The following is a 23,846-nucleotide window of genomic DNA, read 5'->3' as shown; positions in this document are numbered from 1 at the left end:
AGTGCTCTGCACACAGTAAGCGCTCAATAAATACGATTGATTGATTGATTAATAAATACCATTATCATTATTATTATTATTAGAACAGTGCTTTGCACATAGTAAGCGCTTAATAAATGCCATCATTATTATTATTAGAACAGTGATTTGCACGTAGTAAGTGCTTAATAAATGCCATCATTATTATTATTAACAAATGTCATCGTTATTTATTGTTAATAATAATAATAATAATAATAATGATAATTTAATAAATGCGATTAAATGAAGGAATGAACATGCGGAATGAAGGGAGAGCGAACCGCCAGGATTTCGTCCAGTGGCTGGCCCTTAGGAAGCGCTTAATAAATACTATTTTTTTAAAAAATGGTGGGATGGGGTCGCGTGGGCTGTGGTCCGTTGCCTAGCAACGGGGCAGGGGGCGGTGGCCCGTTGCCTAGCAACGGGGGAGGGGGTTGGGGAAGGGTCCCCGGAGTCCGGAGGATGAGGCGTGGGAGACCCCCTTGGGGCGGTGGGGCCAAGGGTGAGCGCGGCTGGGCGGGGAGGGGATGGAGGGATAAGAATAATACTACTACTACTAATACTACTATTACTACTACTAATAATAATTAATAATGATGGTATTTGTTAGGCGCTTACTATGTGCCAAGCACTGTTCTAAGCGCTGGGATAATAATAATAATAATGGAAGCGCTGGGATAATAATAATGGCATTTATTAAGTGCTTACTATGTGCCAAGCACTGTTCTAAGCGCTGAGATAATAATAAGAATAATTATAATAATAATGGAAGCAGTGGGATAAGAATAATGGCATTTATTAAGAGTTTACTATGTGCCAAGCACTGTTCTAAGCCCTGGGATAATGATAAGAATAAGAAGAATGGAAGCGCTGGGATAATAATAATGGCATTTATTAAGCGCTTACTATGTGCCAAGCACTGTTCTAAGCGCTGGGATAATCATAATAATAATAATGGAAGCGCTGGGATAATAATAATGGCATTTATTAAGCGCTTACTATGTGCCAAGCACTGTTCTAAGCGCTGGGATAATCATCATAATAATAATGGAAGAGCTGGGATATTAATAATGGCATTTATTAAGCGCTTACTATGTGCCAAGCACTGTTCTAAGCGCTGGGATAATCATAATAATAATAATGGAAGCGCTGGGATAATAATAATGGCATTTATTAAGCGCTTACTATGTGCCAAGCACTGTTCTAAGCGCTGGGATAATCATAATAATAATAATGGAAGCGCTGGGATAATAATAATGGCATTTATTAAGCGCTTACTATGTGCCAAGCACTGTTCTAAGCGCTGGGACAATCATAATAACAATAATGGAAGCGCTGGGATAATAATAATGGCATTTATTAAGCGCTTACTATGTGCCAAGCACTGTTCTAAGCGCTGGGATAATCATAATCATAATAGAAGCGCTGGGATAATAATAACGGCATTTATTAAGCGCTTACTATGTGCCAAGCACTGTTCTAAGCGCTGGGATAATCATAATCATAATGGAAGCGCTGGGATAATAATAATGGCATTTATTAAGCGCTTACTATGTGCCAAGCACCGTTCTAAGCACTGGGGAGGGTACAAGATGATCAGGTTGTCCCACGTGGAGCTCACAGTCTTCATCCCCATTTTACAGATGAGGTAACTGAGGTACAGAGAATAATAATAATAATAATGACATTTAAGTGCTTACTATGTGCCAAGCACCGTTCTAAGCGCTGGGGAGGTTACAAGGTGATCAGGTTGTCCCACGTCGAGCTCCCAGTCTTCATCCCCATTTTCCAGATGAGATAACTGAGGCCCAGAGAAGTGAAGTGACTTGCCCAAAGTCACGCAGCCAGCAATTAGCAGAGTGGGATTCGAACCCATGACCCCCGACTCCAAAGCAATCAGGTTGTCCCACATGGGGCTCCCAGACTTCGTCCCCATTTTACAGTTGAGGGAACTGAGGCACGGAGAAGTGGCTTGCCCAAAGTCACACTGCTGAGGTGGCGGAGGCGGAATTAGAACCCACGACCCGTGACCCCCAAGCCCAGGCTCTCGCCACTGAGCCACGCAGCTTCTCAGAATTGTAGCACACACTTGATGATGGACGAAGTTGGAATCAGAATTGTTGTGGGGGGATTGAGGTTTTTTCCTGGCTTTTCTGCTTCCAATATGGCCAATTCCAGAATTCCCGGCCCCAGAGTTCAAGTTCCTAGACTCTTCCGGGCCCCTCCAAAGGTGAGTTTTTTTCTTTTCCTTTTAATAATAATAATAATAATAATAATAACAATAATAATAATGTCATTTATTAAGCACTTACTATGTGCAAAGCACTGTTCTAAGCGCTGGGGAGGTTACAAGGTGATCAGGGTGTCCCACATGAGGCTCACAGTCTTCATCCCCATTTTCCAGATGAGGGAACTGAGGCCCAGAGAAGTCAAGTGACTTACCCGAAGTCACCCAGCTGACAATTGGCGGAGCCGGGATTTGAACCCATGACCTCTGACTTCAAAGCCTGGGCTCTTTAATAATAATAATGGCATTTTTATTAAGCGCTTACTATGTGCAAAGCACTGTTCTAAGCGCTGGGGTGGTTCCAAGGTGATCAGGTTGTCCCATGGGGGGCTCACAGTCTTCATCCCCATTTGACAGATGAGGGTACTGAGGCCCAGAGAAGTGAAGTGACTTGCCCAAAGTCACCCAGCTGAAAATTGCTGGAGCCGGGATTTGAACCCATGACCTCTGACTCCAGAGCCCAGGATCTTTAATAATAATAATGGCATTTTTATTACTCTATTTATTTTACTTGTATATTTCTATTCTATTTATTTTATTTTGTTAATATGTTTGGTTTTGTTCTCTGTCTCCCCCTTCTAGACTGTGAGTCCACTGTCGGGTAGGGACCGTCTCTAGATGTTGCCAACTTGGACTTCCCAAGCGCTTAGTCCAGTGCTCTGCACCCAGTAAGTGCTCAATAAATACGATTGAATGAATGACCTCTGACTCCAAAGCCCGGGCTCTTTAATAATAATAATGGCATTTTTATTAAGCACTTACTATGTGCAAAGCACTGTTCTAAGCGCTGGGGAGGTTACAAAGTGATCAGGTTGTCCCACGTGGGGCTCACAATCTTAATTCCCATTTTCCAGATGAGGTGACTGAGGCCCAGAGAATAATAATCAAGGGCTTAGTCCAGTGCTCTGCACACAGTAAGCGCTCAATAAATACGATTGAATGAATGAATGAATAATAATGATAATGGCATTTATTAAGAGCTTACTACATGCAAAGCACTGTTCTAAGCACTGGGGAGGTTACAAGGTGATCAGGTTGTCCCACGGGGGGCTCACAAGTCTTAACCCCCATTTTACAGATGAGGGAACCGAGGCCCAGAGAAGTGAAGTGACTGGCCTAAAGTCCCACAGCTGACAGTTGGCGGAGCTGGGATTTGAACCCATAAGAATAATAATAATAATAATAATAATAATAATAATGGTATTTGTTAAGCGCTTACTATGTGCAAAGCGCTGTTCTAAGCGCTGGGGAGGTTACAAGGCGATCAGGTTGTCCCACAGGGGGCTCACAGTCTTCATCCCCATTTTACAGATGAGGGAACTGAGGTACAGAGAGGTGAAGCGACTTGCCCAAAGTCACACAGCTGACAAGTGGCGGAGCCGGGATTAGAACCCACGACCTCTGACTCCCAAAACAGCCTGTTGAAGGCTCATTTGTCAGACAAACGCTTAGGCCGGTGCTTGGCACATAGTAAGTGCTTAACAAAAGCTAACGCTTAAACTAGTTCTCTTCCTCCCTTCAAAGCCCTACTGGGAGCTCACCTCATTCATTCATTCGTTCATTCATTCAATCGCATTTATTGAGCACTTACTGTGTGCAGAGCACTGGACTAAGCGCTTGGGCAGTCCAAGTTGGCAACATCTAGAGACGGTCCCTATCCGACAGCGGGCTCACAGGCTAGAAGGGGGAGACGGACGACAAAACAAAACATCTTAACAAAATAAAATGAATAGAATAAATCTGTACAAATAAAATAAATCAATCGAGTAATAAATATGTATAAACATATATACAGGTGCTGTGGGGAGGGGAAGGAGGCCTCCTCCAGGAGGCCATCCCAGACTGAGCCCCCTTTTTCCTCTCCTCCTCCCCATCCCCCCCTTCCCCTCCCCACAGCATTTATATATATTTCTACATATTTATTACTCTATTCCGTTTGTACATATTTGCTATATTAATTTTATTAATGATGTGTATATAGCTCTAATTCTATTTATTCTGATGCTATTCACCCCTGTCTACTTGTTTTGTGTTGTTGTCCGTCTCCCCCTTCTAGACTGTGAGCCCGCTGTCGGGTAGGGACCGTCTCTAGATGCTGCCGACTTGGACTTCCCAAGCGCTTAGTACACTGCTCTGCGCACAGTCAGCGCTCAATAAATACGATGGAATGAATGAATGAATGAATAGGGACCGTCTCTATACGTTGCCGACTTGTACTTCCCAAGCGCTTAGTCCAGTGCTCTGCACAAAGTAAGCGCTCAATAAATACGATGGAATGAGTGAAAGAATGAATGAAGAGATGTTTGTACAGATTTATTACTCTATTTTACTTGGACAGATTTACTATTCTAGTTATTTTATTTTGTTAATATGTGTTGTTGTCTGTCTCCCCCTTCTAGACTGTGAGCCCGCTGTCGTGTAGGGACCGTCTCTACATGTCGCCAACTTGGACTTCCCAAGCGCTTAGTACAGTGCTCTGCACATAGTAAGCGCTCAATAAATACGATTGAATGAATGAATGGCACACACCCCTGGAATCTTTTCTTTATAACTGCCCTTTCCATGTCTCTCTTTTCCTTGTGTTATTTGGGTTCCTGTTAATAATAATGATGGCATTTATTGAGCGCTTACTATGTGCCAAGCACTGTTCTAAGCGCTGGTGAGCGCTTACTATATGCCAAGCACTGTTTTAAGCGCTGGGGAGGTTACAAGGTGATCAGGTTGTCCCATGGGGGGGCTCACAGTCTTCATCCCCGTTTTCCAGATGAGGTCACTGAGGCCCAGAGAAGTGAAGTGACTTGCCCCAAGTCACACAGCTGACAAGTGGCAGAGCCGGGATTTGAAAGCAGCGTGACTAGAGAAGCAGCGTGGCTCAGTGGAAAGAGCCCGGGCTTTGGAGTCAGAGGTCATGGGTTCGAATCCCGACTCCACCACATGTCTGCTGTGTGATCTTGGGCAAGTCACTTAACTTCTCTGGGCCTCAGTTACCTCACCTGGCAAATGGGGATTAAGGCTGTGAGCCCTATGTGGGACAACCTGATCACCCTGTATCCTCCCCAGCACTTAGTGCTATGCACATAGTAAGCGCTTAACAAGTGCCTATTATTATTATTATTATTATTATTACTATTACTATTACTATTATTATGACCTCTGACTCCAAACCCCGGGCTCTTTCCATTGAGCCACACTGGAATGAATGAATGAATGAATGATGATGTGCATCTAGCTATAATTCTATTTTTTCTCACGATTTTGACACCCGTCTCCATGTTTTGTTTTGTTGTCCGTCTCCCCCTTCTAGACCGTGAGCCCCTTGTTGGGTAGGGACCGTCTCTTGATGTTGTCCCTCCCAAGCGCTCAGTACAGTGCTCTGCACACAGTAAGCGCTCCATAAATACGATGGAATCAATCAATCAATCAATCGTATTTATTGAGCGCTTACTGTGTGCAGAGCACTGTACTAAGCGCTTGGGAAGTACTAGTTGGCAACATATAGAGACGGTCCCTACCCAACAGTGGGCAAAGAATGAATGAAAAGGGAGGCTCAGTCTGGGAAGGCCTCCTGGAGGAGGTGAGCTTTCAGTTGGGCTTCGACACACACCCCCTGGAATCTTTTCTTTCTAATTGCCCTTTCCGCGGCTCTCTTTTCCTTGTGTTTTTTTGGGTTCCTGATGTGAAGTAGCCGCTCCCTGCTCTCCCCCTTGCTGAAGGAAGGGAAGAAAATGGGAACGCTCTCTCCCGAAGAAGGAAAACATCAGCAGTGGCGTCTCCCCCACAGCCTGCCCGGGGCCTGCTTCCTCCTGGAAGGGAGCTGGGAGAAAGCGGCCTTCCAGACACACAAGATAAGGAAAGGTGCCCTTGGCTTCTCCCGCCCTTCCACATCTCCCCCAACGCTTAGAACAGTGCTTGGCACTTAATAAGCGCTTACCAAATCATAATAATAATGGTGGTATTTGTTAAGCGCTTACTCTGTGCTGTTCTAAGCGCTGGGGAGGTTACAAGGTGATCAGGTTGTCCCACGGGGGGCTCACAGTCTTCATCCCCATTTTACAGATGAGGGAACTGAGGCTCAGAGAAGTGAAGTGACTTGCCCAAGGTCACACAGCAGACATGCGGGAGAGTCGGGATTCGAACCCATGACCTCTGACTCCAAAGCCCAGGTTTTTTCCACTGAGCCACACTGTTAAGCGCTTACTATGTGCTGTTCTAAGCGCTGGGGAGGTTACAAGGTGATCAGGTTGTCCCACGGGGGGCTCACAGTCTTCATCCCCATTTTACAGATGAGGGAACTGAGGCTCAGAGAAGTGACGTGACTTGCCCAAGTCACACAGCAGACATGCGGGAGAGCCGGGATTCGAACCCACGACCTCTGACTCCAAAGCCCGGGCTCTTTCCACTGAGCCACGCTGCTTCTCTAATCAGGTTGGACACAGCCTCTGTCCCACATAAGGCTTAGAGTCTCAATTCCCGTTTTATTCATTCATTCAATCGTATTTATTGAGCGCTTACTGTGTGCAGAGCACTGTACTAAGCGCTTGGGAAGTCCAAGTTGGCAACATATGGAGACGGTCCCTACCCGACAACGGGCTCACAGTCTAGAAGGGGGAGACGGACAACAAAACAAAACATGTGGACAGGTGTCAAGTCATCATCATCAATCGCATTTATTGAGCGCTTATTATGTGCAGAGCACTGTACTAAGCGCTTGGGAAGTACAAATTGGCAACATATAGAGACAGTCCCTACCCAACAGTGGGCTCACAGTCTAAAAGTCATCAGTTTTACAGAAGAGGTCACAGAGGCCCAGAGAAGCGAAGTCATACTAATGTTAATGATTGTGGTATTTGTTAAGTGCTCACTATGTGCCAGGCGCTGTACTAAGCGCTAGGATTTTATTACTCTATTTTACTTGTACATATTCTATTCATTTTATTTTGTTAATATGTTGTGTTTTGTTGTCCCTCTCCCACTTCTAGACTGTGAGCCCAATGTTGGGTAGGGACCGTCTCTCGATGTTGCCAACTTGGACTTCCCAAGCGCTTAGTACAGTGCTCTGCACACAGTAAGTGCTCAATAAATATGATTGAATGAATGAATTTGAGCGAATTTTTTTTATAATAGCACTTATTAAGCGCTTACTATGTGCAAAGCACTGTTCTAAGCGCTGGGGAGGTTACAAGGTGATCAGGTTGTCCCCCGGGGGGCTCACAGTCCTAATCCCCATTTATTACTCTATTTATTTTATTTGTACATATTTATTCTATTCATTTTATTTTGTTAATATGTTTTGTTTTGTTGTCTGTCTCCCCCTTCTAGACTGTGAGCCTGCTGTTGGGTAGGGAACGTCTCTATATGTTGCCAACTTGGACTTCCCAAGCGCTTAGTACAGTGCTCTGCACACAGTAAGCACTCAATAAGTACGATGGAATGAATGAATTCAAGCTAATTTTTTTTATAATAGCACTTATTAAGCGCTTACTATGTGCAAAGCCCTGCTCTAAGCGCTGGGGAGGTTACAAGGTGATCAGGTTGTCCCATGGAGGGCTCACAGTCCTAATCCCCATTTATTACTCTATTAATTTTATTTGTACATATTTATTCTATTTATTTTATTTTGTTAATTTGTTTTGTTGTCTGTCTCCCCCTTCTAGACTGTGAGCTCACTGTTGGGTAGGGACCGTCTCTATATGTTGCCAAATTGTACTTCCCAAGCGCTTAGTACAGTGCTCTGCACACAGTAAGTGCTCAATAAATACGATTGAATGAATGAATGAATAAATACGATTGAATGAACGAATTCGAGCTAATTTTTTTTTATAAAAGCACTTAAGTGCTTACTATGTGCAAAGCCCTGTTCTAAGCGCTGGGGAGGTTACAAGGTGATCAGGTTGTCCCATGGAGGGCTCACAGTCCTAATCCCCATTTATTACTCTATTTATTTTATTTGTACATATTTATTCTATTCATTTTATTTTGTTAATATGTTTTGTTGTCTGTCTCCCCCTTCTAGACTGTGAGCCCGCTGTTGGGTAGGGACCGTCTCTATAGGTTGCCAACTTGGACTTCCCAAGCGCTTAGTACAGCGCTCTGCACACAGTAAGCGCTCAATCAATACAATTGATTGATTGATTAAGCCCCATTTTCCAGATGAGGTAACTGAGGCTCAGAGAAGTGAAGTGACTTGCCCAAAGTCACCCAGCTGGCCAGTGGAGGAGCCGGGATTTGAACCCATGACCTCTGACCCCAAAGCCCGTGCTTCTGTGAGCCTCATGATCACCTTGTGTCTTCCCCGGCGCTTAGAACAGCGCTTGGCACATAGTAGGCGCTTAATAAATGCTATCCTTATTATTATAGAGAAGCAGCGTGGCTCAGGGGAAAGAGCCCGGGCTTTGGAGTCAATGGTCATGGGTTCAAATCCCGGCTCCACCAATTGTCAGCTGGGTGACTTTGGGCCAGTCACTTCACTTCTCTGTGCCTCAGTTCCCTCATCCGTAAGCGCTTAATAAATACCATCATTATTGCTTAATAAATACCACCGAAGGATCCTGAGCATTTCTAGGTTATGTAACAGATGTGAATATGTTGTAATGATGTTTTGTGCATATAGTAATGATGTAGTATACAGCTATAATTCTATTATAATTATAATTATCATAATTATAATTCTATTAGAGAAGCAGCGTGGCTCAGTGGAAAGAGCACCGGCTTCGGAGTCAGAGGTCATGGGTTCAAATCCCGACTCCGCCAGTTGTCAGCTGTGTGACTTCGGGCAAGTCATTTACTTCTCCGTGCCTCAGTTCCCTCATCCGTAAAATGGGGATTAAGACTGTGAGCCCCACGTGGGACAACCTGATCACCTTGTATCCCCCCCAGCACTTAGAACAGTGCTTTGCACATAGTAAGTGCTTAACAAATGCCATTATTATTATTATTTATTCTGATAGTTATTGACACCTGTCTACTTATTTTGTTGTGCGTCTCCCCCAAATAGACTGTGAGCCCGTTGTTGGGTAGGGACTGTCTCTATGTGTTGCCGATTTGTACTTCCCAAGCGCTTAGTCCAGTGCTCCGCACACAGTAAGCGCTCAATAAATACGACTGATTGATTGATTGATAGTATACAGCTATAATTCTATTTATTCTGCTAGTATTGACACCTGTCTACTTATTTTGTTGTGCATCTCCTCCAAATAGACTGTGAGCCCGTTGTTGGGTAGGGACTGTCTCTATGTGTTGCCGATTTGTACTTCCCAAGTGCTTAGTACAGTGCTCTGCACACAGTACATGCTCAATAAATACGATTGATTGATTGATATTGATTGATTGATAGTATACAGCTATAATTCTATTTATTCTGATAGTATTGATACCTGTCTACTTATTTTGTTGTGTGTCTCCCCCAAATAGACTGTGAGCCCGTTGTTGGGTAGGGACTGTCTCTATGTGTTGCCGATTTGTACTTCCCAAGCGCTTAGTACAGTGCTCCGCACCCAGTAAGTGCTCAATAAATATGATTCAATGAATGAATTAATGAATGAATAAAATGGGGATTGACTGTGAGCCCCCCGTGGGACAACCTGATCACCTTGTATCCCCCCAGCACTTAGAACAGTGCTTTGCACATAGTAAGTGCTTAATAAATGCCATCATCGTATTACTCTATTTATTTATTTATTACTCTATTTATTTATTCATTACTCTATTTATTACTCTATTTATTACTCTATTTATTTATTTATTACTCTATTGATTTATTTATTATTACTCTATTTATTTATTACTCTATTTATTTATTCATTATTACTCTATTTATTTATTTATTACTCTATTTATTACTCTATTTATTTATTCATTATTACTCTATTTATTTATTTATTACTCTATTTATTTATTACTCTATTTATTTATTCATTACTCTATTTATTTATTACTCTATTTATTACTCTATTTATTTATTACTCTATTTATTTATTTATTACTCTATTTATTACTCTATTTATTACTCCATTTATTATTACTATATTTATTTATTACTCTATTTATTTATTATTACTCTATTTATTTATTTATTACTCTATTTATTTATTTATTTATTTATTTTACTTGTACATATCTATTCCATTTATTTTATTTTGTTAGTATGTTCGGTTTTGTTCTCTGTCTCCCCCTTTTAGACTGTGAGCCCGCTGTTGGGTAGGGACCGTCTCTATATGTTGCAAACTTGTACTTCCCAAGCGCTTAGTACAGTGTTCTGCACATAGCTAGCGCTCAATAACTACGATTGATGATGATGATGATTATTAGTAGTAGTAGTAGTAAGCGCTTAACAAATACCATCATTATGATTATTGTTATTATTTCTCCCAGAATTTACCTCTGCGTTCGGGCTGAAAGGCTGCCAGGAGAGAATCCAAACTCCAGGCCTTCTTCCTCGAGTCCCGGCTTCTCGGGGACATAAAGGACACCCAGGGGTGGCCGCTCTCACCCTGACGACCAGGTACGGTGCTTAGCACAGGGTGACATCCTTCCCTCAGTCCCCCCGTCCACCCCAACTACCACCCTGGCCCATCTGCACCACCATCTAATAATAATAATAATAATAATAATGGCATTTATTAAGCGCTTACTATGTGCAAAGCACTGTTCTTATTACTCTATTATTATTACTATTATTATTATTACTCTATTATTACTCTTATTACACTGTTCTATTACTCTATTTATTTATTTTACTTGTACCTATCTATTCTATTTATTTTATTTTGTTAGTATGTTTGGTTTTGTTCTCTGTCTCCCCCTTCTAGACTGGGAGCCCGCTGTTGGGTAGGGACTGTCTCTAGATGTTGCCAACTTGGACTTCCCAAGCGCTTAGTACAGTGCTCTGCACACAGTAAGCACTCAATAAATACGACTGATTGATTGATTGATTGTTCTAAGCGCTGGGGAGGTTACAAGGTGATCAGGTCATCCCACGGGGGGCTCCCAATCTTCATCCCCGTTTTCCAGATGAGGTCACTGAGGCCCAGAGAAGTGAAGTGACTTGCCCAAAGTCACACGGCTGACAAGTAGCAGAGCCGGGATTTGAACCCCTGACCTCGGACTCCAAAGCCCGGGCTCTTTCCACTGAGCCATGCTGCTTCCCCTGCTTCCCCAATAATAAAAATAATAATAACAATAATAATAATAATAATAATAATAATAATGATAAATCAATCGTATTTATTGAGCACTTACTGTGTGCAGAGCACTGGACTAAGCGCTTGGGAAGTCCAAGTTGGCAACATATAGAGACGGTCCCTACCCAACAGCAGGCTCACAGTCTAGAGAAGCAGCGTAGCTCCATGGAAAGAGCCCGGGCTTGGGAGTCAGAGGTCATGGGTTCAAATCCCGGCTCTGCCAGTTGTCAGCTGTGTGACCTCGGGCAAGTCATTTCACTTCTCTGGGCCTCAGTGACCTCATCTGTAAAGTGGGGATGAAGACTGTGAGCCCCACGAGAGACAACCTGATCACCTTGTATCCTCCCCAGCGCTTAGAACAGTGCTGTGCACATAGTAAGCACTTAATAAATGCCATTATTATAATAATTATTATTATTATAGAAGGCCAGAGGGATAATGGCATTTATTAAGCGCTTACTATGTGCAAAGCACTGTTCTAAGCGCTGGGGATGGTGGGGTGTTGTAATGAGCGGATCAAGTTGGACACAGTCCCTTTCTTCCTCTTTTCCTGTCCCCCTTTCTCCCTCTCCTTCTCCCTCTTTCCTCTTTCTCTCTCTCATTCATTCATTCATTCATTCAGTCAATCATATTTACTGAGCGCTTACTATGTGCAGAGCACTGGACTAAGCGCTTGGGAAGTCCAAGTTGGCAACATAGTTGGAGACAGTCCCTACCCGACAGTGGGCTCACACCTTTCCCTTAATAAATAATAAATAATGATGGCATTTATTAAGCGCTTACTATGTGCAAAGCACTGCTCTAAGCGCTGGGGAGGTTACAAGGTGATCAGGTTGTCCCACGGGGGGCTCACAATCTTCATCCCCATTTTAATAATCATAATTATGATGGCATTCATCAAGTGCTTACTATGTGCAAAGCACTGTTCTAAGTGCTGGGGAGGTTACAAGGTGATCAGGTTGTCCCACATGGGGCTCACAGTCTTCATCCCCATTTGACAGACGAGGGAACTGAGGCACAGAGAAGTGAGTTGACTTGCCCAAAGTCACCCAGCTGACAAGTGGTGGAGCCAGGATTTGAACCCATGACCTTGGACTCCAAAGCCCAGGCTCTTTCTTTTAGACTGTGAGCCCACTGTTGGGTAGGGGCTGTCTCTATATGTTGCCAACTTGTACTTCCCAAGTGCTTAGTACAGTGCTCTACACACAGTAAGCGCTCAATAAATATGATTGATTGATTGATTGATTGATTTCCACTGAGCCACGCTGCTTCTTATGCTCCTGCTAGTGTGGCTTAATGGGTAGTGCCCCGGCCTGGGAGTAAGAAGGACCTGGGTTATAATAATAATAATAATAATAATAATGATGGCATTTATTAAGCGCTTACTATGTACAAAGCACTGTTCTAAGCACTGGGGAGGTTACAAGGTGATGAGGTTGTCCCACGTGGGGCTCACAGTCTTAATCCCCATTTTCCAGATGAGGGAACTGAGGCCCAGAGAAGTGAAGTGACTTGCCCAAAGTCACCCAGCTGACAATTGGCAGAGCCGGGGTTTGAACCCACGACCTCCGACTCCAAATCAATCAGTCGTATTTATTGAGCGCTTCCGGTGTGCAGAGCGCTGTACTAAGCGCTCGGGAAGTCCAAGTTGGCAACATATAGAGACGGTCCCTACCCGACAGTGGGCTCACAGTCTATCATCATCAATCGTATTTATTGAGCGCTTACTATGTGCAGAGCACTGTAGTCTAGAAGGAGCCTGTGCTCTTTCCACTGAGCCACGCCGCTCCTCTTCCAGGCGCTTAGTCCAGCGCTCCACACGCCGGGAGCGCTCAGTAAATACCATTGAGTGAATGAATGAATGGTTTCGTTGCAGCCAGTCCGAGGGAGAGGAGCCCCGCTGCCCCCCAACTTTTCACTCCTCCCTCCGGCCCTCGCCGCCGGCCCCGGAAAAAGAGCTTCGCCGGAGAGGCCTGGATTTCTGTTCATCTGGGAGCAGAGGGAAGGCCGGGAAGAGAAGCCGGCTCTTCCAGGGCGATGTGGGACCGGGAAGGAGAGAGACCAGGAATGGCTGCTTCCCACCGGCCTCATCCCGGGGGTGAGTCGGAGCCATTTTGGGCCCAGGAATGGGCCCATCCGAGGGGCAGGAGGAATCCCAATTCCCGGCGTTGGAATCACGGATAACTTCCTTTCTAGGGATGCCCGGGAAGAGCGTCTTTGGGGACCGGTCTGCTAGAATCTCTAATAATCATCATCATCATCATCATTAATCGTATTTATTGAGCGCTTACTGTGTGCAGAGCACTGTACAAGTTGGCAACATAATAATAATAATAATCATCATCATCGTGCTTGGGAAGCGCTTACTATGTGCCAAGCACTGTTCTAAGCGCTGGGGGAGATACAAGGTGATGAGGTTGTCCCCCGGGGGGCTCACGGTCTTCATCCCCATTTTCCAGATGAGGGAACTGAGAAGTGAAGTGACTTGTCCAAGGTCATCCAGCTGACAGGCGGCAGAGCCGGGATTTGAACCCACGGCCTTTGACTCCCGAGCCCGGGCTGTAGTCATTAGGGAAGCAGCGTGGCTCAGTGGAAAGAGCCCGGGCTTTGGAGTCAGAGGTCATGGGTTCAAATCCCAGCTCTGCCACTTGTCAGCTGGGTGACTTTGGGCACGTCGCTTCACTTCCCTGGGCCTCAGTGACCTCATCTGGAAAATGGGGATTAAGACTGTGAGCCCCACATGGGACAACCTGATCACCTTGTCACCTCCCCAGCGCTTAGAACAGTGCTTTGCACATAGTAAGGGCTCAATAAATGCCATTATTATTATTATTATTATTAGGCCATGCTGCTTTATACACCAAGCGTGGCTTAGTGGGAAGAGCCCGGAACTGGGAGTCAGAGGATGATAATAATAATAATAATAATAATAATAATAATAACAATAATAATGACTTTGGTATTTGTTAAGTGCTTATTATTCATTCATTCATTCAATCGTATTTATTGAGCGCTTACTGTGTGCAGAGCACTGGACTCAGCGCTTGGGAAGTCCAAGTTGGCAACATCTAGAGACGGTCCCTACCCAACAGCGGGCTCACAGGCTAGAAGCAGCGTGGCTCAGTGGAAAAAGCCCAGGCTTTGGAGTCAGAGGTCATGGGTTCAAATCCCGGCTCCACCAAGTGTCAGCTGCGTAACTTTGGGCAAGTCACTTCACTTCTCTGGGCCTCAGTTCCCTCATCTGTAAAATGGGGATGAAGACTGTGAGCCCCATGGGGGACAACCTGATCACCTTGTAACCTCCCCAGCGCTTAGAACAGTGCTTGGCACATAGTAAGCGCTTAATAAATGCCATCATTATTATTATTATTAAAATGGGGATTAAGATTGCGAGCCCCCGTGGGACAACCTGATCACCTTGTCACCTCCCCAGCGCTTAGAATAGTGCTTTGCACATAGTAACTGCTTAATAAATGTCATCATTATTATTATTATTAAAATGGGGATTAAGATTGCGAGCCCCCGTGGGACCACCTGATCACCTTGTAACCTCCCCAGTGCTTAAAACAGTGCTTTGCACATAGTAAGCGCTTAATCAATGCCATTATTATGATTATTAAAGGGGTGGGGAGGACGGGGATTGAATCCCCATTTTACAGATGAGGAAACAGGCTCAGGGAAGTGACTTGTCCAAGGCCACGTGGCACGCAAGCGTGCTAATCCCCGGGTCCCCAGACAGTCTAGGCTCCGTCCACAATTTGTTAATATGTTTTGTCGTCCGTCTCCCCCTTCTAGACTGTGAGCCCACTGTTGGGTAGGGACCATCTCTAGATGTGGCCAACTTGGACTTCCCAAGCGGTTAGTACAGTGCTCCGCACACAGTAAGCACTCAATAAATACGATTGAATGAATGATTGAAAAAAAGGCCACACCGCCTCTGTGAGCCTCGATTGATTGATTGATTGATTGTTGGGTAGAGACCGTCTCTATGTGTTGCCAACTTGGACTTCCCAAGCGCTCAGTACAGTGCCCGGGGACAAGAGAAGCAGCAGGGCGGATAGAGAGTGGATTGGGGAGTCTGCGGGTCCTGGGTTCTAATCCCGGCCCCACCCCTTGTCTGCTGTGCGGCCTGAGGCGGGTCACTTGTCTCCTCTGGGCCTTGGTCAATGAAGTGGACGTTGAGACTGTGAGCCCCACGGAGGGACCCTATCTAACCCCGATTCGCTTGGATCCACCCCGGCGTTCAGTTCAGAGCCTGGCACGTAGTAAGCGCTTAACGTATATACCTGTATATATGTTTGTACATATTTATTACTCTATTTATTTATTTTACTTGTACATATCTATTCTATTTATTTTATTTTGTTAGTACGTTTGGTTTTGTTCTCTGTCTCCCCCTTTTAGACCGTGAGCCCACTGTCGGGTAGGGACTGTCTCTAGATGTTGCCAACTTGGACTTCCCAAGCGCTTAGTACAGTGCTCTGCACATAGTAAGCGCTCAATAAATACGATTGATTGATTGATTGATTGATGAACAGATAGCACAGCTATTACAAGAGGGAGCTACTTATGAGATGCCCGCCCTCTCGCAGGTCAAGGAGGAGCGGAGAAAGGGGCACCGTCCGAACGACGCAAGAACCGCCGAACTGTGAGTGCGGTTGGTTTTTTTCCAACGCGTCCCTTCTCCGGGTGTCACCGAGTGTCACTGTCCCCATTCTATTTAATTTATTAATAATGTGTATTTGACTTTAATTCTATTTATTCTGACGACTTGACACCCGTCCACGTGTTTCTTTTTGTCGTCCGTCGCCCCCTTCTAGCCTGTGAGCCCGCCGTCGGGTAGGGACCGTCTCTAGATGTTGCCGAATTGGACTTCCCCAGCGCTTAGTACAGTGCTCTGCACACAGTAAGCGCTCAATAAATATGATTGATTGATTGTTGGGTAGGGACCGTCTCTGTGTGTTGCCAACTTGGACTTCCCAAGCGCTTAGTACAGTGCTCTGCGCGCAGTAAGCGCTCAATAAATACGACTGATTGATTGATTGATTGTTGGGTAGGGACCGTCTCTATGTGTTGCCAACTTGGACTTCCCAAGCGCTTAAGTACAGTGCTCTGCGCATAGTAAGCACTCAATAAATATGATTGATTGATTGATTGATTGTTGGGTAGGGACCGTCTCTGTATTGCCAACTTGGACTTCCCAAGCGCTTAAGTACAGTGCTCTACGCACAGTAAGCGCTCAATAAATATGATTAATTGATTGATTGATTGTTGGGTAGGGACCGTCTCTATGTGTTGCCAACTTTGACTTCCCAAGTGCTTAGTACAGTGCTCTGTGCACAGTAAGTGCTCAATAAATACGATTGGTTGATTGATTGTTGGGTAGGGACCGTCTCTATGTGTTGCCAACTTGGAGTTCCCAAGCGCTTAAGTACAGTGCTCTGCGCACAGTAACCGCTCAGTAAATACGATTAATTGATGATTGATTGATTGTTGGGTAGGGACCGTCTCTATGTGTTGCCAACTTGGACTTCCCAAGCGCTTAGTACAGTGCTCTGCACACAGTAAGCGCTCAATAAATATGATTGATTGATTGTTGGGTAGGGACCGTCTCTATGTGTTGCCAACTTGGACTTCCCAAGCGCTTAGTACAGTGCTCTGCGCGCAGTAAGCGCTCAATAAATACGATTGATTGATTGATTGATTGTTGGGTAGGGACCGTCTCTATGTGTTGCCAACTTGGACTTCCCAAGCACTTAAGTCCAGTGCTCTGCGCATAGTAAGCGCTCAATAAATATGATTGCTTGATTGATTGTTGGGTAGGGACCGTCTCTATGTGTTGCCAACTTGGACTTCCCAAGCGCTTAGTACAGTGCTCTCCGCGCAGTAAGCGCTCAATAAATACGATTGATTGATTGATTGATTGTTGGGTAGGGACCGTCTCTATGTGTTGCCAACTTGGACTTCCCAAGCACTTAAGTCCAGTGCTCTGCGCATAGTAAGCGCTCAATAAATATGATTGCTTGATTGATTGTTGGGTAGGGACCATCTCTATGTGTTGCCAACTTGGACTTCCCAAGCGCTTAGTACAGTGCTCTGAGCATAGTAAGCGCTCAATAAATATGATTGCTTGATTGATTGTTGGGTAGGGACCGTCTCTATGTGTTGCCAACTTGGACTTCCCAAGCACTTAAGTCCAGTGCTCTGCGCATAGTAAGCGCTCAATAAATATGATTGCTTGATTGATTGTTGGGTAGGGACCGTCGCTATGTGTTGCCAACTTGGACTTCCCAAGTGCTTAAGTACAGTGCTCTGCGCATAGTAAGCGCTCAATAAATATGATTGATTGATTGATTGATTGTTGGGTAGGGACCGTCTCTATGTGTTGCCAACTTGGACTTCCCAAGCGCTTAGTACAGTGCTCTGTGCGCAGTACGCGCTCAATAAATACGATTGATTGATTGATTGTTGGGTAGGGACTGTCTCTATGTGTTGCCAACTTGGACTTCCCAAGCGCTTAAGTCCAGTGCTCTGCGCACAGTACGCGCTCAATAAATACGATTGATTGATTGATTGATAGATATGCCCGCCACCGTAAGCGCCCCGTAAATTCCACCGATCTCTCCATTTCCCGGAAGGTCGCGGCGGCTTCAGAAATCCTTTCAGCGGCGCCCCGCCTGAATACCTGCAGAGGCTTTCCGAATTAGCCGTCCTGGAATACGATACCATCCGGCAAGAAACCAAAGGAAACCTCAAAAATGTCCGGAAGCCGGCTCCTCGGGCCTGCTGAGCGTCGCTATTGGGATTTTCCGCGGCCTTGACTCCGGGAAGGCCTGGACACCCTCCTTCGAGCCGGGGTCTGCCACCGCCCCCCCGTAATAAATATGTTGTCGTATGTTTAGAGTCCCGGGTGGCCCGTGACGTGTTGTGTCGACATGACGGGGAGAACGTGCAGACGCCACGCTAACTGGGCCTGGTCGGCCTCTTGCCTCGACGCCCCCCCCGCCCCGGGGACGAATTAGCTTGGTGATGGGCAGGGAAGCAGCGTGGCTCAGTGGAAAGAGCCCGGGCTTTGGAGTCCGAGGTCATGGGTTCAAATCCAGGCTCTGCCAATAGCCAGCTGTGTGACTTTGGGCAAGTCGCTTCACTTCTCTGGGCCTCAGTTCCCTCATCTGTCAAATGGGGATGAAGACTGTGAGCCCCTCTGTGGGACAACCTGATCACCTTGTAACCTCCCCGGCGCTTAGAACAGTGCTTTGCACATAGTAAGCGCTTAATAAATGCCATCATTATTATTATTCTCTGGCCCTCAGTTCCCTCATCTGGAAAATGGGGATGAAGACTGTGAGCCCCCCGGGGGACAACCTGATCACCTTCTAACCTCCCCAGCGCTTAAAACAGTGCTCTGCACATAGTAAGCGCTTAATAAATGCCGTCATTATTATTATTCTCTGGCCCTCAGTTCCCTCATCTGGAAAATGGGGATTAAGAGTGTGAGCGCCCCGTGGGACAACCTGATCACCTCGTAACCTCACCGGCACTTAGAACAGTGCTTTGCACATAGTAAGCACTTAATAAATGTCATCATTATTATTATTATATGGGCAGCTCTGGGAGCGAGGATCTGGGGCCAGGAGGATGATGCAGACGGGTCATCCATCCCTCTTGGAAATGGTTTGTTCCCTGTATATATGTTTGTACATATTTATTACTCTATTTATTTTACTTGTACCTATCTATTCTATTTTATTTTGTTAGTATGTTTGGTTTTGTTCTCTGTCTCCCCCTTTTAGACTGTGAGCCCACTGTTGGGTAGGGACTGTCTCTATATGTTGCCAACTCGGACTTCCCAGGCGCTTAGAACAGTGCTCTGCACACAGTAAGCGCTCAATAAATACGATTGATTGATTGATTGATTCGTTCGTTCTTTCGTTCAGTCGTCTTTATCGAGCGCTTACTGTGCGCAGAGCGCTGGACTAAGCGCTTGGAAAGTACGATTCCAACCTAGAGAGATGGTCCCTATCAATCAATCAATCAATCGCATTTATTGAGCGCTTACTGTGTGCAGAGCACTGGACTAAGCGCTTGGGAAGTACAAGTTGGCAACACATAGAGACGGTCCCTACCCAACAATGGGCTCGTAGGTTCGCTGTCATCGTGGGGTCCCTGGGGGGGAGATAGGGCCTGTGAAGGAGCCCCTGTGGCCCGTGGGAGGTTGGGAGAATCCAGAAGTTAGGCTCATCCCCACAGGATGTAATAATAATAATAATAATAATAATAATAATGATAATAATATAATGTTATTGGTTAAGCGCTTACTATCATCATCAATCGTATTTATTGAGTGCTTACTGTGTGCAGAGCACTGTACTAAGCGCTTGGGAAGTACAAGTTGGCAACATATACAGTCATCATCATCAATCGTATTTATTGAGCGCTTACTGTATGCAGAGCACTGTACTAAGCGCTTGGGAAGTACAAGTTGGCAACATCTAGAGACAGTGCCTACCCAAAAGTGGGCTCACAGTCTAAAAGACTTACTATGTTCCATTCATTCATTCATTCAATCGTATTATCAATCAATCAATCGTATTTATTGAGTGCTTACTGTGTGCAGAGCACTGGACTAAGCGCTTGGGAAGTCCAAGTTGGCAACATATAGAGAAGCAGCGTGGCTCAGTGGAAAGATCCCGGGCTTTGGAGTCAGAGGTCGTGGGTTCAAATCCCGGCTCCGCCAACTGTCAGCTGTGTGACTTTGGGCAAGTCACTTCACTTCTCTGGGCCTCAGTTCCCTCATCTGTAAAATGGGGATGAAGACTGTGAGCCCCGCGTGGGACAACCTGATCACCTTGTATCCCCCCAGCGCTTAGAACAGTGCTTTGCACATAGTAAGCGCTTAATAAATGCCATTATTATTATTATATAGAGACAGTCCCTACCCAACAGTGGGCTCACAGTCTAGAAGGGGGAGACAGAGAACAAAACCAAACATACTAACAAAATAAAATAAATAGAATAGATATGTACAAGTAAAATAAATAAATAAATATAGAGTAATAGTACAAGGAAAATAAATAAATAAATAAAGTATTGAGTGCTTACTGCGTGCAGAGCACTGTACTAAGCGCTTGGGAAGCACAAGTTGGCAACATATAGAGACGGTCCCTACCCAACAGTGGGCTCACAGTCGAGAAGGGGGAGACAGAGAACAAAACCAAACATATTAACAAAATAAAATAAATAGAACAGATATGTACAAGTAAAATAAATAAATAAATATAGAGTAATAGTACAAGTAAAATAAAGTATTGAGCGCTTACTGCGTGCAGAGCACTGTACTAAGCGCTTGGGAAGTACAAGTTGGCAACATATAGAGCCGGTCCCTACCCAACAGTGGGCTCACAGTCGAGAAGGGGGAGACAGAACAAAACCAAACATATTAACAAAATAAAATAAAAAGAACAGATATGTACAAGTAAAATGAATAAATAAATAAATATAGAGTAATAGTACAAGTAAAATAAATAAATAAAGTATTGAGCGCTTACTGCGTGCAGAGCACTGTACTAAGCGCTTGGGAAGTACAAGTCGGCAACGTATAGAGAGACGGTCCCTATTCATTCTCCCCCTCGTCCCCCTCTCCATCCCCCCCGCCTTACCTCCTTCCCCTCCCCACAGCACCTGGATATATGTATATATGTTTGTACATATTTATTACTCTATTTATTTTACTTGTACATATCTATTCTATTTATTTTATTTTGTTAATATGTTTGGTTTTGTTCTCTGTCTCCCCCTTCTTTCCTCTCCCCCTCCTCCCCCTCTCCATCCCCCCACCGCCTTACCTCCTTCCCTTCCCCACAGCACCTGCATATATGTATATATGTTTGTACATATTTATTACTCTATTTTGTTTGTACATATCTATTCTATTTATTTTATTTTGTTAATATGTTTGGTTTTGTTCTCTGTCTCCCCCTTCTAGACTGTGAGCCCATTGTTGGGTAGGGACCTTCTCTAGATGTTGCCAACTTGGACTTCCCCAGCGCTTAGTTCAGTGCCTGGCACGTAGTAAGCGCTTAACAAGTACAATGAAAAAAAGAAGAAAAGAAACCTTCCATTCTAGTACTCCTCGGTTGAGACCTACCGTTTATGTTTACTATTCTGTTTATTTTATTAATATGTTTTGTTTTCTTGTCCAACTCCCCTTTCTAGACTGTGGGCCCGCTGTCGGGTAGGGACCGTCTCTAGATGTTGCCAACTTGGACTTCCCTAGTGCTTAGTTCAGTGCCTGGCACATAGTAAGCGCTTAACAAGTACTATTAAAAAAAGAAGAAAAGAAACCTTCCATTCTAGTACTCCTCGGTTGACACCTACCGTTTATGTTTACTATTCTGTTTATTTTATTAATATGTTTTGTTTCCTTGTCCATCTCCCCCTTCTAGACTGTGAGCCCGCTGTTGGGTAGGGACCGGCTCTAGATGTTGCCAACTTGGACTTCCCCAGCGCTTAGTCCAGTGCTCTGCACACGGTAAGCGCTCCATAAATACGATTGAATGAATGTACAAATAAAATCAATAAGTAGAGTAATGAAATCTGACCCGAGGAGCAGGGAGGCAGCGGACATCTGTTGGGAATGGAGGAGGAGGAGAAGGCCTCAGGACTGGAATCCCACAGCTTGGCTTCGAATGGACCAAGTTCTCCGGTTTCGGAGCAGGTGGGAAGGCCTCCCACGGCCCTTATCCCGTGGCCTCTCCGGATGGGGTCGGTTTTCCTGGGAAAATCTTCCCTATGATCCCACGCTCACACGGCCCCCTCCTTCCAGCCAAAGACCCCCTCTCAGCATCACCAGACCACTTGGGCCCCCCCTGACTCTTCCCTCTCCATCCCTGACTGCCCCCCATTGACACAGCTCCAACCAACTCCTTCCCCTCCCCACAGCACTTGCATATAATTCCCAACTTGTCCTTCCCAAGCGCTTAGTCCAGTGCTCCGCACACAGTAAGTGCTCAATAAATACGATGGAATGAATGGATGAATGAATAAATGCCATTATTATTATTATTATTATTATTATTATTATATTCATTCCATCGTATTTATTGAGCGCTTACTGTGTGCAGAGCAGTGGACTAAGCGCTTGGGAAGTCCAAGTCGGCAACGTATAGCGATGATCCCTATTCATTCATTCATTCAATCGTATTTATTGAGCGCTTACTGTGTGCAGAGCACTGGACGAAGCGCTTGGGAAGTACAAATTGGCAATATCTAGAGACGGTCCCTACCCGACAGCCGGGCTCACAGTCTAGAAAGGGGAGACAGACAACAAAACAAAACATATTAACAAAATAAAATAAATAGAATAGACATGTACAAGTAAAATAAATGAATAAATAGAGTAATAAATATGTACAAACATATATACATATACACAGGTGCTGTGGGGAAGGGAAGGAGGTAAGACGGGGGGGATGGAGAGGGGGGCACGACTTGTACTTCCCAAGCGCTTAGTCCAGTGCTCTGCACACAGTAAGCGCTCAATAAATACGATGGAATGAATGAATGAATGAATAAATGCCATTATTATTATTATTATTATATTCATTCCATCGTATTTATTGAGTGCTTACTGTGTGCAGAGCACTGGACTAAGCGCTTGGGAAGTACAAGTCGGCAACGTCTAGGGACGGTCCCTAGTCATTCATTCATTCATTCATTCATTCAATCGTATTTATTGAGCGCTTACTGTGTGCAGAGCACTGGACTAAGCGCTTGGGAAGTCCAAGTTGGCAACATAGACGGTCCCTACCCGACAGCGGGCTCACGGTCTAGAAGGGGGAGACGGAGAACAAAATGAAACATATTCACAAAATAAAATAAATAGAATAAATATGTACAAATAAAATAGAGTAATCAATCAATCATATTTATTGAGCGCTTGCTGTGTGCAGAGCACTGTACTAAGCGCTTGGGATGTACAGGTTGGCAACATATAGAGACGGTCCCTACCCAACAGTGGGCTCACAGTCTAGAAGAGTGGGCTCACAGACTAGAAGAATAAATACATACAAACATATATACATATATTTATTAAGCCCTTACTATGTGCAAAGCACTGTTGTAAGCACTGGGGAGGTTACAAGGTGATCAGGTTTAACTTTATTAACAAAATAAAATAAATAGAATAAATATGTACAAATAAAATAGAGTAATAAATACGTACAAACGTATATACATATATTTATTAAGCCCTTACTATGTGCAAAGCACTGTTGTAAGCGCTGGGGAGGTTACAAGGTGATCAGGTTTTATTTTATTAACAAAATAAAATAAATAGAATAAATATGTACAAATAAAAT

General features: G+C 44.6%; 1 protein-coding gene across 1 annotated transcript; it reads left to right on the top strand.

Moving 5' to 3' along the window:
- The first annotated feature begins 480 nt into the window (after window positions 1–480).
- On the top strand, window positions 481–18,374 carry C25H8orf89 (chromosome 25 C8orf89 homolog). The gene is made up of 7 exons (XM_038766768.1): window positions 481–523; window positions 2,200–2,251; window positions 5,994–6,163; window positions 10,679–10,808; window positions 13,364–13,585; window positions 16,080–16,135; window positions 18,126–18,374. Exons 1-7 carry the CDS (start codon window positions 484–486, stop codon window positions 18,275–18,277), a joined length of 822 nt encoding a protein of 273 aa, XP_038622696.1. The 5' UTR covers window positions 481–483; the 3' UTR covers window positions 18,278–18,374.
- The last annotated feature ends 5,472 nt before the right edge of the window (window positions 18,375–23,846 follow it).

Source organism: Tachyglossus aculeatus, chromosome 25 (assembly GCF_015852505.1).
Source record: "Tachyglossus aculeatus isolate mTacAcu1 chromosome 25, mTacAcu1.pri, whole genome shotgun sequence".
Lineage (NCBI taxonomy): Eukaryota > Metazoa > Chordata > Mammalia > Monotremata > Tachyglossidae > Tachyglossus > Tachyglossus aculeatus.
The sequence above is the reverse complement of the archived record's forward strand: the minus strand, read 5'-3'. Positions and strand labels throughout refer to the sequence as shown.

Excerpts from the sequence above, each read along its gene's own strand:
- C25H8orf89 (XM_038766768.1), top strand. The coding sequence starts at position 484 with ATGAGGCGTGGGAGACCCCCTTGGGGCGGTGGGGCCAAGG. Across the intron at positions 6,164-10,678 it reads GACACACAAGATAAGGAAAG|AATTTACCTCTGCGTTCGGG; the intron begins GTGCCCTTGGCT and ends TATTTCTCCCAG. Across the intron at positions 10,809-13,363 it reads GCTCTCACCCTGACGACCAG|CCAGTCCGAGGGAGAGGAGC; the intron begins GTACGGTGCTTA and ends GTTTCGTTGCAG.